Consider the following 15,969-nt stretch of genomic DNA (forward strand, 5'->3'; position numbering starts at 1 on the left):
ACCATACATGTGCTGTATGCACGCCTTACTCCCTTGTTGTACTGGCCTGAGAGACACTGTTTACAAGCCACAATGCCACATCAGTTTTTAGAAGCTTTTGGAAAGCGTGTTGCGATTATTGTTGACTGTGTGGAAATACGTACAGAGAGGCCGTCAAATTTAATGGCACACGCACAATCCTTTTCCCACTACAAAGGTACACACACAATTAAATACTTGATAGGAATAACCCCCCAAGGCCAGATTTCATTTATTTCAAAGGGATGGGGGGGGACGAGCATCTGACAAGCACATAACCGAGAATTGTGGGCTTCTCAACAAACTGTTGCCTGGCGATTTAGTGTTAGCGGACCGAGGCTTTAACATTAAAGACAGTGTGGGAATGATGTGCGCAGAAGTTAAAATTCCTGCATTCACTAAAAGCAGATGTCAACTCGATGCTAAGGATGTGGAAGACACACGTGCTATAGCACACCTTAGGATACATGTAGAAAGGGTAATAGGTAGCTTGCGCAATAAGTACACACTATTACATAACACAATACCAATTAGTTTGTTGCTTCCCTGTAAAGATGAAGAATTGACCCTTCTTGATAAGATCGTTAATGTCCAAGTGTTGTTGTAAGGCCAGATGAAACCGAAAAGTGTGCATGTTAAATGGTAAACATACCTGCAAACTAGTCCCTTCTCGGTGAAAATCACCGTTTTGAATGGGGAAAATGTCATCCACGTGAATTGTGTAGATCCGAAGACTGTTGACCCTGTGGCCTTAGCAATAAACAAGCCGTTCTTTAATGTCGCCGACTGTCGTTTTGTGCTCCCTTTTTATAAAAAATAAATAAATAAAATAGATATTTAAATCTTTCGGTTCAGGCACTGTTTTAAAAGTATCGTTTTAGCACCGGGAGAATGTTGTTTTCCCTGTATTTACCTCTCTATAACGGGTCACCTTTTTCAGCCCTTCTGAGTTTGCAGGTATGGGTTAAAAGACCCCAGGAGACATTTTTTGTTTCTATTTGGTGTGTGTGTGTGTGTGTGTGTGTGTGTGTGTGTGTGTGTCTGTGTGTGTGTGTGTGTGTGTGTGTGGTACCCTCCTGAGATTGAACATGTTTGTATTTGGTGTGTGTACCATGGTATGCTATTTGTACATTAAATACTTCAATGACAATTTTATCATTAAAAACTATTTTTTAATAAAAACAATTCTTGCAAAGTGCAATGTTTAGTTTGTTGTGCTTCTTGTGTTGAACTACTTTGAAACACTGAATTTCAAGTAACAGATTAATACTCTTAAAAACACCTTAACTGAGTAGTTCAATTCTTTTAGAAACAGCCACTTCTTTTCTACTGCTGTCTTTCACTTGGAACATGAGGCTGCATGTTCTTTAGAGTAATATTTTGCCACAAGTTCTGGGAGGCACACTTTTCTGAAGAATTCTTGTGCTTTCTGTAGACGAGGTTCCCAGAACTCCTGGTCTGGAAAGACACGCACCACGGTGACATGGTTTTCAGTCCAAACAACAAGATCACAGTGATTTGATTGGGTGACATAAATCTGTGTCTGGATCTGTGTGTAGAAGCGGTGTTTTTTTTTCAATTGAAGCTTGTTTGAGGACAACTGGAGACAAAAGTCTTTGTCCTTCATGTCCCATGCCTGCTGGATGCTGCAGGATCGATACTTGAAAGGACATTTCACCTCCAGGCAGCCCTTGGCACAGCAGTCACACATAGTCAGGCCATCCGGTGACGCTCCGACTTCAGGGAAGCTGCTGTTAATTATGAAGCCACACTGTTGGATTTTGCAGTTTGTGTGAGCTGAAGCTCTGGATTCAGTGTAGGCCTTTCTAGCATCCCCCTCATGACTGATACCCCATCTGGTTTGGACAGTTGATACCGTCTGCTGTGTGTGTGGGTAACACACCTGCTTCAAAACTGTGTGGGATGGCGTCTCCAGAGAGGTGGCTTATACAGCATGCATTTTTGATGCTGTAATTCTTCCGCTTCTGTAACCATACCACCAGACGATAGATGTTGTTACCTGGTGTACTCTTCTACAGCTACTGCCTGCTCGTCAGTCACACTTACAGCATTCATGTGCTTCTCACAGGCCAGCAGGACCGCAGACAGGTCACTGGCATCTATGCTTTCATCATACAGGGATTTTGCCAGGCATGGAGGTAAAGCAGAGGATGGTGCAGCAGCTGTGTGTTGTGTGTATTGTGCATAGTACTTCTCCATTCCTGACAAACCAACGGCCTTGCTATGGTGCAGTAACGTATCAAGTAGCGGTGACAAATCTTCAAGATAACCTGGAGTAGGTTTCCGTTTCTGTGCCCGACTCCTTATGGCTGGTGCTGTGGACTTTGTATTTATTCGCTGTTCTAATGTCTTCCTTTGTGCAACTGAGGAGGTGTAGTTGATCCTATATCCCTGTTCTGGGTGAATCTTGCTCAAGTTACTGGGCAAAACCCAGTATGCTGGCACATCAGTGACTGTCTTTGTGCCACGAATTCAAACTGTTGCCTCCATTTAAACAAGAGGGCACCTACATGAGTACAGGTCTCAGCTATCCCTGCCATGCAGGTACAATGGACACATTCCACCTCCCCAGCGCTGCTCACAATGACCCAGGGCTTTAGAGGAGGCTCACTCGATCTCAACCTGTGTACATACAGAACATCAGTCAATGAAAAGAGCAGTGGGCACAAGTATAATATATATATATATATATAGATATATATATATATATATATATATATATATATATATATATATATATATATATATATATAGATTAAATATTGTGTAAAAATGTGCTTCACTAATCACAGGTAAGTTAGGTATTGATTAAATATTGTGTAAAAATTAGGGCTGTCAATCGATTAAAAAAATTAATCTAATTAATTACAGACTCTGTGATTAATTAATCAAAATTAATCGCATACATAATTAACGGTGCCTGAACCGATAACTTTTTAAGAAAGTAAAAAAAGAAAAGAAAACAAAGGGTACTAAACAACAGTTGGTGACATTAAAGAACGGCTTGTTTATTGCTAAGGCCATATGGTCAAAATTAAATGATTTAATAATAATGTATAACAATAACAATAACTTATTTCACTAGTAAATTGCTGTTGAACGACAAAAACAACCACCAAGGACATTTACAATAACTTCAAATGCACCACGAAGCTGTAGTTTACCAGTTTCATTGAACGCACCGTCTGTGTTGTGTTTCCGACGGCAGCTCGGCAGCTGCAGATTGTTACATCCTGGTGTTGAGTCCCAGTCCTCTACAGTAAAACACAGTCACACTCTACACCGTTCAGAGTTAGCTGTCAGCATTGGAACCGTGTTTAATCCAGCTACTAGCTAGTGGTAGGCTAACGTTAGCTGCTGTCGAGTATAGTGTTAACTAGCTAGCGGTAGGCTAACGTTAGCTGCTGTCGAGTATAGTGTTAACTAGCTAGCGGTAGGCTAACGTTAGCTGCTGTCGAGTATAGTGTTAACTAGCTAGCGGTAGGCTAACGTTAGCTGCTGTCGAGTATAGTGTTAACTAGCTAGCGGTAGGCTAACGTTAGCTGCTGTCGAGTATAGTGTTAACTAGCTAGCGGTAGGCTAACGTTAGCTGCTGTCGAGTATAGTGTTAACTAGCTAGCGGTAGGCTAACGTTAGCTGCTGTCGAGTATAGTGTTAACTAGCTAGCGGTAGGCTAACGTTAGCTGCTGTCGAGTATAGTGTTAACTAGCTAGCGGTAGGCTAACGTTAGCTGCTGTCGAGTATAGTGTTAACTAGCTAGCGGTAGGCTAACGTTAGCTGCTGTCGAGTATAGTGTTAACTAGCTAGCGGTAGGCTAACGTTAGCTGCTGTCGAGTATAGTGTTAACTAGCTAGCGGTAGGCTAACGTTAGCTGCTGTCGAGTATAGTGTTAACTAGCTAGCGGTAGGCTAACGTTAGCTGCTGTTGAGTATAGTGTTAACTAGCTAGCGGTAGGCTACCGTTAGCTGCTGTTGAGTATAGTGTTAACTAGCTAGCGGTAGGCTAACGTTAGCTGCTGTTGAGTATAGTGTTAACTAGCTAGCGGTAGGCTAACGTTAGCTGCTGTTGAGTATAGTGTTAACTAGCTAGCGGTAGGCTAACATTAGCTGCTGTTGAGTATAGTGTTAACTAGCTAGCCGTAGGCTAACATTAGCTGCTGTTGAGTATAGTGTTAACTAGCTAGCCGTAGGCTAACGTTAGCTGCTGTTGAGTATAGTGTTAACTAGCTAGCGGTAGGCTACCGTTAGCTGCTGTTGAGTATAGTGTTAACTAGCTAGCGGTAGGCTAACGTTAGCTGCTGTTGAGTATAGTGTTAACTAGCTAGTGGTAGGCTAATGTTAGCTGCTGTTGAGTATAGTGTTAACTAGCGTCAGATGCAGCGGTGTTTGTGTTTCCTGTATCGTCTTCAGAGCATCAGAGAGAAGAGCAGACATATCAGTGGCTCCAGATTTCGGTAGCCAGGGTTGGCAGGAAGAAGATTTTTACAGTAAATGTTCCAGTTAATGATCCAGGCAGCACATTCTCGTCTCCCTCCTTCATTTTACAGTCCAATGGTGGCTAGAACGGCTCCGGGTCAAACCTCAATATGGAATGGATTAATCTGCGTTATTTTTTCTCAGATTAATTAATCGAAATTAACGCGTTATTTTGACAGCCCTAGTAAAAATGTGTGTTTCACTAATCACAGGTAAGTTAGGTAAGCAAGATGATACACACCTTTGTACGAATGACGGTGTTTTCACAACTCGGCGATTTGTAGGCTTCCAAGTCATGGACCCAGCCATTTGTGAACGGAACGTGGGCATCCATAGATTTAAAATTACAAAACTGAGCCTCGGTATAAGCACTCACACCACAGACTAAATATTCAAAAATATCTGGAAATGTCAGAGGAGGTAAATCGTCTGGGTCTCGAGGACAGTCACTTGCAGGTATGTCATACGGATCCAGATTTCCGATCAATGTCATCTTTTCCAGGGACCGTTTTCTTGCGTCCGGTAGAAGTTTGTCTCTGTATAGTACATTTTGTTCTTTTAATCGACTTCTCAACATTGTTTTTCTACACTATTATTTTCGTGTAACTGTAACTGCTGTTCTCTATGGTAACTACGGCCTCACAAAATGGCGGCGTCCTCTTGTTTACGTCCCAGAATGCACTGCACAGTGACGACGGTTGCCGAGCCCAATTGCACGATATCGGCGCCTATGAATGGTGTTGATTTTGGATTGAAAAAGTGAGAGAAAAGAGTTGCATTTGTCCACTGTGAAGGTTGTAGAAACTTTGTCAGGTGGGTTAAGAAGTTTGTTTTATTGTAAAAAACCAAAGGAGTAAAGCAAAAGTAAAAAACAAAACCTAACAGTAAGAGGCAAACGTCAGTAAATATTGAGAAGTGTGAGCTGCAAGGTCTGTGGTACATTTCCATTGAAATATGTCATTAACATTGAGTAAAAGGGCCAAAACACGTCTACGTTGATTATAGCGCCCCCTAATGGCCGATATTCGCCAAATTTGGTACAGAGCCTTAGAGCGGCATGCCGAACGAGCACCACAAGTTTCGTGGTGATTGCATTTACTCTGGCAGAGATATTGCAATTGCAATTTTCCCATTTAAATGCATTGAGTTATTGGCCAAAACAAATAAAGGTTGCTTATAGCGCCCCCTAAAGGCTGATCTTTGTCAAATTTGGTACACAGCATCGTAGTGGGATGTTGAAGAATGATCTCAAGTTATTTGCTGATAACATTTAATTTGGCCGAGATACAATATGATACGTGTGTGGTAGCTAGCTACGAAAATTTGTTTGGTCGTCAACTCCGCATACTTTAACGTAGCAAAATTCCTTGAGTAACTTTTGGTCAGGTCCATCTGGAGATGCTACCTACCAGGTTTTGTGCTGATCCGTCGCACGGCCTAGGACGAGTTCGAAAAAGAAGTTTTTGCGCATTGCGCATGGGCGTGGCCTATATCATGTGATTCAGCTTGATTCAAGGAACACGTGGATGTAAGGATTTCTAATGTGCGATGTGCAATGTGGGAGTTAAAGGCAAAAAGACATTATAGCGCCACCTAGTGGTCCACATGTGTAATTTTTGGTAGGTGTGGTCCATGACCCATTGTCTATCTACCCTGTAAATTTAAAGTTGTTCACGTTAGTGTAAGTAGTAAATCTAGACTTGGGTCCCATAGGCCACGCCCACTTTGACCCCTCAGTACCCCACTCTAGGGATGGCCTCAGGACTGTCCCTAGATGGTATCCAACAAATTTTGTAAATATCGGATGAGCGGTTCTTGAGATATAAACTTCTTGTACTTGTAGCGCCCCCTAGTGACCAATTTTTGTAAAACGCGTGGGGGAGCTCCAGAGGGTCACGGCAAACAAGAATCTAAAGTTTGCCGTTGATAGAATTTATTTTAACCGTGATATGGCAAAGTTGGTGTTTTCATAGTTAGCTACACAAATTTGTTTGTGCGTAATATGCGCAATTTTTATCCTATCAAAATAATTTCTATTAACGTTTTGTCCGGCGCATCTGGAGATGCTACTTTCCAAATTTCGTGCAGATCGGTCGCACGGTCTAGGAGGAGTTCGAAAAAGTAGGTTTTTGATAAATTGCGATTTTTCACTCATAAAAGTCTAGACGGAAATGGGCGTGGCCTATATCACGTGATTCAGTTGGATCCAGCGATCACGTGGATATATGGGTTTTAAATGTCCGCTGTACGGTGTGGGAGTTATAGGGTCAAACATGTTTTTTTTCTGCTATAGCGCCACCTAGTGGTGGAAGTGGGTCAATTTTTGCGCCTGAGGTCCTTGCGGACTTTCAGACCAGTCCTGAAAACGGCAACCCCCCACCATGTACGGTTTAAGCTGTAGTCGGAGTTTTAGGTGGAGAAGAATAATGACTATGATGATTAATCAGTAGAAAAACAATAGGGTTCTACAGCCCTGGGGCCTGTTTCACAAAAGCAGAATATATAAATCCAGGATAACTGATAAGGCGAGGCTTGACCTAGTCTAATCTGAGCATCCTGGCTTGGTGTGTTTCACGAAGGCCAAGCCAGGCTGAGGAGGAGAGACTAGGTCAGGCTGAGGAGGAGAAACTAGGTCAGGCTGAGGAGGAGAGACTAGGTGGAGTCAGGCTGAGGAGGAGAGACTAGGTCAGGCTGAGGAGGAGAGACTAGGTCAGGCTGAGGAGGAGAGACTAGGTGGAGTCAGGCTGAGGAGGAGAGACTAGGTCAGGCTGAGAAGGAGAGACTAGGTCAGGCTGAGGAGGAGAGACTAGGTCAGGCTGAGGAGGAGAGACTAGGACAGGCTGAGGAGGAGAGACTAGGTGGAGTCAGGCTGAGGAGGAGAGACTAGGTTGAGCCAGGCTGAGGAGGAGAGACTAGGTTGAGCCAGGCTGAGGAGGAGAGACTAGGTTGAGCCAGGCTGAGGAGGAGAGACTAGGTCAGGCTGAGGAGGAGAGACTAGGTCAGGCTGAGGAGGAGAGACTAGGTTAGGCTGAGGAGGAGAGACTAGGTCAGGCTGAGGAGGAGAGACTAGGACAGGCTGAGGAGGAGAGACTAGGTGGAGTCAGGCTGAGGAGGAGAGACTAGGTTAGGCTGAGGAGGAGAGACTAGGTCAGGCTGAGGAGGAGAGACTAGGTCAGGCTGAGGAGGAGAGACTAGGTTAGGCTGAGGAGGAGAGACTAGGTTGAGCCAGGCTGAGGAGGAGAGACTAGGTCAGGCTGAGGAGGAGAAACTAGGTCAGGCTGAGGAGGAGAGACTAGGTGGAGTCAGGCTGAGGAGGAGAGACTAGGTCAGGCTGAGGAGGAGAGACTAGGTCAGGCTGAGGAGGAGAGACTAGGTGGAGTCAGGCTGAGGAGGAGAGACTAGGTCAGGCTGAGAAGGAGAGACTAGGTCAGGCTGAGGAGGAGAGACTAGGTCAGGCTGAGGAGGAGAGACTAGGACAGGCTGAGGAGGAGAGACTAGGTGGAGTCAGGCTGAGGAGGAGAGACTAGGTTGAGCCAGGCTGAGGAGGAGAGACTAGGTTGAGCCAGGCTGAGGAGGAGAGACTAGGTTGAGCCAGGCTGAGGAGGAGAGACTAGGTCAGGCTGAGGAGGAGAGACTAGGTTAGGCTGAGGAGGAGAGACTAGGTCAGGCTGAGGAGGAGAGACTAGGACAGGCTGAGGAGGAGAGACTAGGTGGAGTCAGGCTGAGGAGGAGAGACTAGGTTAGGCTGAGGAGGAGAGACTAGGTCAGGCTGAGGAGGAGAGACTAGGTCAGGCTGAGGAGGAGAGACTAGGTGGAGTCAGGCTGAGGAGGAGAGACTAGGTCAGGCTGAGGAGGAGCGACCAGGTTAGGCTGAGGAGGAGAGACTAGGTTGAGCCAGGCTGAGGAGGAGAGACTAGGTCAGGCTGAGGAGGAGAGACTAGGTTAGGCTGAGGAGGAGAGACTAGGTCGGGTCAGGCTGAGGAGGAGAGACTAGGTTAGGCTGAGGAGTAGAGACTAGGTTGAGCCAGGCTGAGGAGGAGAGACTAGGTTGAGCCAGGCTGAGGAAGAGAGACTAGGTTAGGCTGAGGAGGAGAGACTAGGTCAGGCTGAGGAGGAGAGACTAGGACAGGCTGAGGAGGAGAGACTAGGTTAGGCTGAGGAGGAGAGACTAGGTTAGGCTGAGGAGGAGAGACCAGGTTAGGCTGAGGAGGAGAGACTAGGTTTAGCCAGGCTGAGGAGGAGAGACCAGGTTAGGCTGAGGAGGAGAGACTAGGTTAGGCTGAGGAGGAGAGACTAGGTCAGGCTGAGGAGGAGAGACCAGGTTAGGCTGAGGAGGAGACTAGGTCAGGCTGAGGAGGAGAGACTAGGTTTAGCCAGGCTGAGGAGGAGAGACCAGGTTAGGCTGAGGAGGAGAGACTAGGTTAGGCTGAGGAGGAGAGACTAGGTCAGGCTGAGGAGGAGAGACCAGGTTAGGCTGAGGAGGAGAGACTTGGTTGAGCCAGGCTGAGGAGGAGAGACTAGGTCAGGCTGAGGAGGAGAGACCAGGTTAGGCTGAGGAGGAGAGACCAGGTTAGGCTGAGGAGGAGAGACTAGGTTGAGCCAGGCTGAGGAGGAGAGACCAGGTTAGGCTGAGGAGGAGAGACTAGGTTGAGCCAGGCTGAGGAGGAGAGACTAGGTCAGGCTGAGGAGGAGAGACTAGGTTAGGCTGAGGAGGAGAGACCAGGTTAGGCTGAGGAGGAGAGACTAGGTCAGGCTGAGGAGGAGAGACTAGGTCAGGCTGAGGAGGAGAGACTAGGTTGAGCCAGGCTGAGGAGGAGAGACTAGGTTAGGCTGAGGAGGAGAGACTAGGTCAGGCTGAGGAGGAGAGACTAGGTTAGGCTGAGGAGGAGAGACTAGGTTGAGCCAGGCTGAGGAGGAGAGACCAGGTTAGGCTGAGGAGGAGAGACTAGGTCAGGCTGAGGAGGAGAGACCAGGTTAGGCTGAGGAGGAGAGACTAGGTTGAGCCAGGCTGAGGAGGAGAGACTAGGTCAGGCTGAGGAGAGAGTAGGCGAGAGGACAGGTTAGGCTGAGGAGAGACTAGTGAGCACAGGTAGGCTGAGGAGGAGAGACTAGGTTGAGCCAGGCTGAGGAGGAGAGACCAGGTTAGGCTGAGGAGGAGAGACTAGGTTGAGCCAGGCTGAGGAGGAGAGACTAGGTCAGGCTGAGGAGGAGAGACTAGGTTAGGCTGAGGAGGAGAGACCAGGTTAGGCTGAGGAGGAGAGACTAGGTCAGGCTGAGGAGGAGAGACTAGGTCAGGCTGAGGAGGAGAGACTAGGTCAGGCTGAGGAGGAGAGACTAGGTTGAGCCAGGCTGAGGAGGAGAGACTAGGTCAGGCTGAGGAGGAGAGACCAGGTTAGGCTGAGGAGGAGAGACCAGGTTAGGCTGAGGAGGAGAGACTAGGTTGAGCCAGGCTGAGGAGGAGAGACTAGGTTAGGCTGAGGAGGAGAGACTAGGTTGAGCCAGGCTGAGGAGGAGAGACTAGGTCAGGCTGAGGAGGAGAGACTAGGTTGAGCCAGGATGAGGAGGAGAGACTAGGTTAGGCTGAGGAGGAGAGACTAGGTCAGGCTGAGGAGGAGAGACCAGGTTAGGCTGAGGAGGAGAGACTAGGTTGAGCCAGGCTGAGGAGGAGAGACCAGGTTAGGCTGAGGAGGAGAGACTAGGTTGAGCCAGGCTGAGGAGGAGAGACTAGGTCAGGCTGAGGAGGAGAGACTAGGTTAGGCTGAGGAGGAGAGACCAGGTTAGGCTGAGGAGGAGAGACTAGGTCAGGCTGAGGAGGAGAGACTAGGTCAGGCTGAGGAGGAGAGACTAGGTTAGGCTGAGGAGGAGAGACTAGGTTAGGCTGAGGAGGAGAGACTAGGTTGAGCAAGGCTGAGGAGGAGAGACCAGGTTAGGCTGAGGAGGAGAGACTAGGTCAGGCTGAGGAGGAGAGACTAGGTCAGGCTGAGGAGGAGAGACTAGGTCAGGCTGAGGAGGAGAGACTAGGTGGAGTCAGGCTGAGGAGGAGAGACCAGGTCAGGCTGAGGAGGAGAGACTAGGTTGAGCAAGGCTGAGGAGGAGAGACCAGGTTAGGCTGAGGAGGAGAGACTAGGTCAGGCTGAGGAGGAGAGACTAGGTCAGGCTGAGGAGGAGAGACTAGGTCAGGCTGAGGAGGAGAGACTAGGTTAGGCTGAGGAGGAGAGACTAGGTCAGGCTGAGGAGGAGAGACTAGGTGGAGTCAGGCTGAGGAGGAGAGACTAGGTCAGCCTGAGGAGGAGAGACTAGGTTAGGCTGAGGAGGAGAGACTAGGTTAGGCTGAGGAGGAGAGACTAGGTGGAGTCAGGCTGAGGAGGAGAGACTAGGTCAGGCTGAGGAGGAGAGACTAGGTTAGGCTGAGGAGGAGAGACTAGGTTGAGCCAGGCTGAGGAGGAGAGACTAGGTTGAGCCAGGCTGAGGAGGAGAGACCAGGTTAGGCTGAGGAGGAGAGACTAGGTTGAGCCAGGCTGAGGAGGAGAGACCAGGTTAGGCTGAGGAGGAGAGACTAGGTCAGGCTGAGGAGGAGAGACTAGGACAGGCTGAGGAGGAGAGACTAGGTCAGGCTGAGGAGGAGAGACTAGGTTGAGCCAGGCTGAGGAGGAGAGACCAGGTTAGGCTGAGGAGGAGAGACTAGGTCTAGTCAGGCTGAGGAGGAGAGACTAGGTTGAGCCAGGCTGAGGAGGAGAGACTAGGTTGAGCCAGGCTGAGGAGGAGAGACTAGGTTGAGCCAGGCTGAGGAGGAGAGACTAGGTTGAGCCAGGCTGAGGAGGAGAGACTAGGTCAGGCTGAGGAGGAGAGACTAGGTCTAGTCAGGCTGAGGAGGAGAGACTAGGTCTAGTCAGGCTGAGGAGGAGAGACTAGGTCAGGCTGAGGAGGAGAGACTAGGTCAGGCTGAGGAGGAGAGACTAGGTTGAGCCAGGCTGAGGAGGAGAGACTAGGTTAGGCTGAGGAGGAGAGACTAGGTTAGGCTGAGGAGGAGAGACTAGGTCTAGTCAGGCTGAGGAGGAGAGACTAGGTCAGACTGAGGAGGAGAGACTAGGTCTAGTCAGGCTGAGGAGGAGAGACTAGGTCAGACTGAGGAGGAGAGACTAGGTCTAGTCAGGCTGAGGAGGAGAGACTAGGTCTAGTCAGGCTGAGGAGGAGAGACTAGGTCAGACTGAGGAGGAGAGACTAGGTCTAGTCAGGCTGAGGAGGAGAGACTAGGTCTAGTCAGGCTGAGGAGGAGAGACTAGGTCAGACTGAGGAGGAGAGACTAGGTGGAGCCAGGCTGAGGAGGAGAGACCAGGTCAGGCTGAGGAGGAGAGACTAGGTCTAGTCAGGCTGAGGAGGAGAGACTAGGTTAGGCTGAGGAGGAGAGACTAGGTTGAGTCAGGCTGAAGTAATTCAGATAGATGAGCGTCCACGGCTTTCCTCAAAAGACCGCGAGGTCAATCACAGATTTCCTGACGCCAAAATGGAGAATAATCATTGTTCATACTTTCTACAGAGTGAGCAGCAGCTTCTTGTGGAAGTATGATGACGTGAAACACATTATTTGTAGAAAAAGAAAAGAAACACGGTCGCTGTAATGAAACAGAGAGAGAAAGAGTAGCAGACGATCACGGACCGACTGAATGTGTAATCAGACTAAATATAGACATTAACTGACCACTGCTCTGAACTGGAGCCGTCACAATCATACCATTCAAGGATCAGGCTACTAATCATTTAACAAATTAACAGTTGTACTCTTTGCCTTAAAAGTAAGCAGAAGATAATGTTACTCAGGAAATTTACCATGAAGATCAGTTTTCTACAACACTAGAATATGATGCATAAATATCTTTCACTCTGTTCCTCCCTCTCTTTCTCTCTCTCTCTCTCTCTCTCTCCCTCTCTCTCTCTCTCTCTCCCTCTCTCTCATGGGCTGAAATATACATTTCCTAAGTCATATTAACTTCCACTGCTCGCTTTTAATGCAAAGTGTACAACTGTTGGTTTTTGCAGATGACAGTGACTCATTGAATGGTTTCAGTTAAGAGCAGTAGTTCATAAATGTATATTTTATACTATCATTCAGTCGGTCCGCTATTATCTGCCACGCTTTTTCTCGTGTTTTTTTTATTTTTTATAGAGGATGAGTTTCCTTCTCTACATATTATATGCCTTGCTCCCTTGTATATATGAACATAGAAAATAAAGACACTGAAGAAATGTGACTCTAAAGTCTAGAAACTATAAAGATAATTAAGTGATAATCCCATGCACACTGTAAACATGAATGGAACAGAGTATATTCATCAGTTATTTCCCCCCCCCCCCCCAGCTAAATATAAGGTCTAAAACCATTGGGGTGTCCTCTCCCTGTTGTTACATGAATGTACAGTAGCCTCCATCACTAGATAGTTACTGGTCCAGTGAACTAAGACTATAATTTGGGAGGATTGTACAATTAGGATATGTTCTTTAAATTGTACAATCCTCCCAAATTATAGTCCCAGTTTACTGGACAACATAATTTGTGTGCTAAGAATGCCAAATACCATGCACATGGAAGAGGAACAAACATGATCCTTATTGTTTAAAGAATTAAAAAAAAAATGAATCAACTAAAATAATTCGAGGTGCATTGGTCAACTATAGAAATGTACAGCGTTGTATGTGTTGCCCTTAGTAACAGACTTCATTTAAAACACATTTGAAATGTTATCAGCTTTTTCTAATTATCTCAACAACTGTCATAATATATTCATCAAACTTCTAACAACAATATGAACAGCAGTCTGCATACAGCAATATAACAGTAACGATGACTGTCACATGAATAATTATAAAAACAAATAATGGTCCCAACTTTAAATAATAACTGTACTTAAATGAACAGCAATATGCACCTGTTGTATTTTAATCCAGGCTGATAACAATATAACAGTAAAACCACTGCTGGGTGATCAGAAAAGGCTCCAGGATTAATAAATCCTGACTGGTAGCCTGGTCGGGAACAGGCTAGCTGTTAGCCTGGTCGGGAGCAGGCCAGCTGTTAGCCTGGCTGTTAGCCTGGTCGGGAGCAGGCTAGCTGTTAGCCTGGCTGTTAGCCTGTTCGGGAGCAGGCTAGCTGTTAGCCTGGCTGTTAGCCTGTTCGGGAGCAGGCTAGCTGTTAGCCTGGCTGTTAGCCTGGTCGGGAGCAGGCTAGCTGTTAGCCTGGCTGTTAGCCTGGTCGGGAGCAGGCTAGCTGTTAGCCTGGCTGTTAGCCTGGTCGGGAGCAGGCTAGCTGTTAGCCTGGCTGTTAGCCTGGTCGGGAGCAGGCTAGCTGTTAGCCTGGCTGTTAGCCTGGTTGGGAGCAGGCTAGCTGTTAGCCTGGCTGTTAGCCTGGTCGGGAGCAGGCTAGCTGTTAGCCTGGCTGTTAGCCTGGTTGGGAGCAGGCTAGCTGTTAGTCTGGCTGTTAGCCTGGTCGGGAGCAGGCTAGCTGCACAGAATAAATCTCCATGGTGATTTATGTGCCTCCACTTTCGTGAAACCGAGTCAAGGCTAAAATCATCCAGGATAACTGATAAATCCCGGCTTAATCTCTTATCTTGGTTTTGTGAAACAGGCCCCTGCTGTATGAACGGCTTAGCTTTGCTATTGCCCATTCTTACAGACTCGGGCTTGGACCCCTAAAAACAACAACAACAAAATTGACAAAGAGGCAGCCAGCCGAACAACAGCAATAAACAGCTGATATAAGAAAACAACTGAGGGAGAATGAAAGGAAGAAACAGTCAAGCAAAATAAATACACAACACAGCACAGCCATGAGAACTAGAATAATAATAGATTTAAATAAATAACTTATTGAAAAGCATAAAGAGTAGTTCTACTTGTTGATAACCATGGACAACCTAAATTTGTGTGTGTGTGTGTGTGTGTGTGTGTGTGTGTGTGTGTGTGTGTGTGTGTGTGTGTGTGTGTGTGTGTGTGTGTGTGCGTGTGTGTGCGTGTGTGTGTGCGTGTGTGTTTGTGTGTATGTGCATAAACCTGTCGCGGTTGGTAGACATATGTATCATGTCAAGGTGTACATAAAACATCATTGCAGCCATACCCTAAACCCAACAGGAAGTCCGCCATTTTGATTTCAAAGTTCGAAATTAGTGCGATTTTGGCCATTTCCACATGTCGTACTTTAACAAACTCCTCCTAGAGATTTTATCCGATCAACTTCAAATTTGGTCTGTGCCATCTTAAGACGTTAAAGATGAAAAGTTGTTAAAAGAAAAACTTTTCGTCATAGGGCGTGGCCGTGGCGGGGCGGCCATTTTGTGCGTTTCGCCTTCAAAACAGGAAGTGGGTGTAACTCGAGTGTACATTGTTCAATCTGGCCCAAACGTTTCATGACTCATAAGACTCTAACTCTGTGGACATCTACAGGCTGATGTTTACTTAAAGTCATAGCGCCACCTAGTGGCAACAGGAAGTAGGTGCTATACTTTAATGAACTCCTCCTAGAGATTTCATCAGATTGACTTCAAATTCTGTCTGTATCATTTAAAGACTTCAACGATGTGAAGGCATTAAAAGCAAAACTTTTCGTCTGACGGTGTGGGCGTGGCGTGGCGGCCTTTTTGAGCATTTATTGATGAACAAAGAAGTTGTTGTAACTTGAGTGTACGTTGTCGTATCTGCCTGAAATTTGTCACGATTGACAAGGGTCCAGGTCTGAGGACACCTACAGACCAAAATTGACAAGGAACTTATAATGTGTGGTCTCCATGTGATATTGAGCCCCCCCTCCCCTATACTTTAACCACGCTCATGTACTCATGCAGGCCACGCCCCCTTTCATAACTGCTGACCCATTTAAGGTAGCGTCTTGTGTGAGGTGTCATTAAACTCAGCAGAGAGTTTCTTCTTCATTGGTAAATGTTGGCCCTGCCCCCTATGCTTTGTACAACATTTACATGCACCTTTCCAACGCCACACACTCCACCATGCGCGCTGTGTCCGACATCTGCGCAAATGCATGAATGCATGAAGTCGTATTCACCAGTAACCCCGACGCGTATGGAGGAGCGAGGGCCCGTTCAATGCTGCTTGCAGCTTTATTTAGTTTGTATCAACTCATTTAACAATGGCTTGAATGTAACGGATGTTCATTAATATCAAAAAGTTACGCACTAAAGTTAACTCTGTAGTCCAAATATTTTCAGTATATGAGCAGAGAAAACACAATAACTCCCATTGTTTACCACTCAGGTGAAAGACTTCAGTGCTGCAGTGGGAATCCCAGTGAACTACATCTTTCCTGTGAAGAACTACAGTGATGAAATCCACATCAATGATGATGTTGACTCTCTGATCCTGAGTGCACTGAGACAAATGATCGACTTTGGAGACGACTTCACTGACTATGTCAGTACTTTACATTACAATATGGTAATAGGATGGT

General features: G+C 46.8%; 1 protein-coding gene across 1 annotated transcript in view; it reads left to right on the plus strand.

Annotated features, from left to right (window-relative positions):
- The window catches only part of LOC116041915 (interferon-induced protein 44-like), a 47,745-nt gene that overhangs the window by 31,745 nt on the left and 31 nt on the right, over positions 1–15,969 (plus strand). The window contains exon 7 of the mRNA XM_036004617.1: positions 15,777–15,969. This exon is cut by the window's right edge and continues 31 nt beyond it. Coding sequence (XP_035860510.1) covers positions 15,777–15,969 — 193 coding nt within the window. The remainder of the gene's footprint in view (positions 1–15,776) is intronic.

The sequence above is a fragment of the Sander lucioperca genome, chromosome 8 (genome assembly GCF_008315115.2).
Source record: "Sander lucioperca isolate FBNREF2018 chromosome 8, SLUC_FBN_1.2, whole genome shotgun sequence".
NCBI lineage: Eukaryota > Metazoa > Chordata > Actinopteri > Perciformes > Percidae > Sander > Sander lucioperca.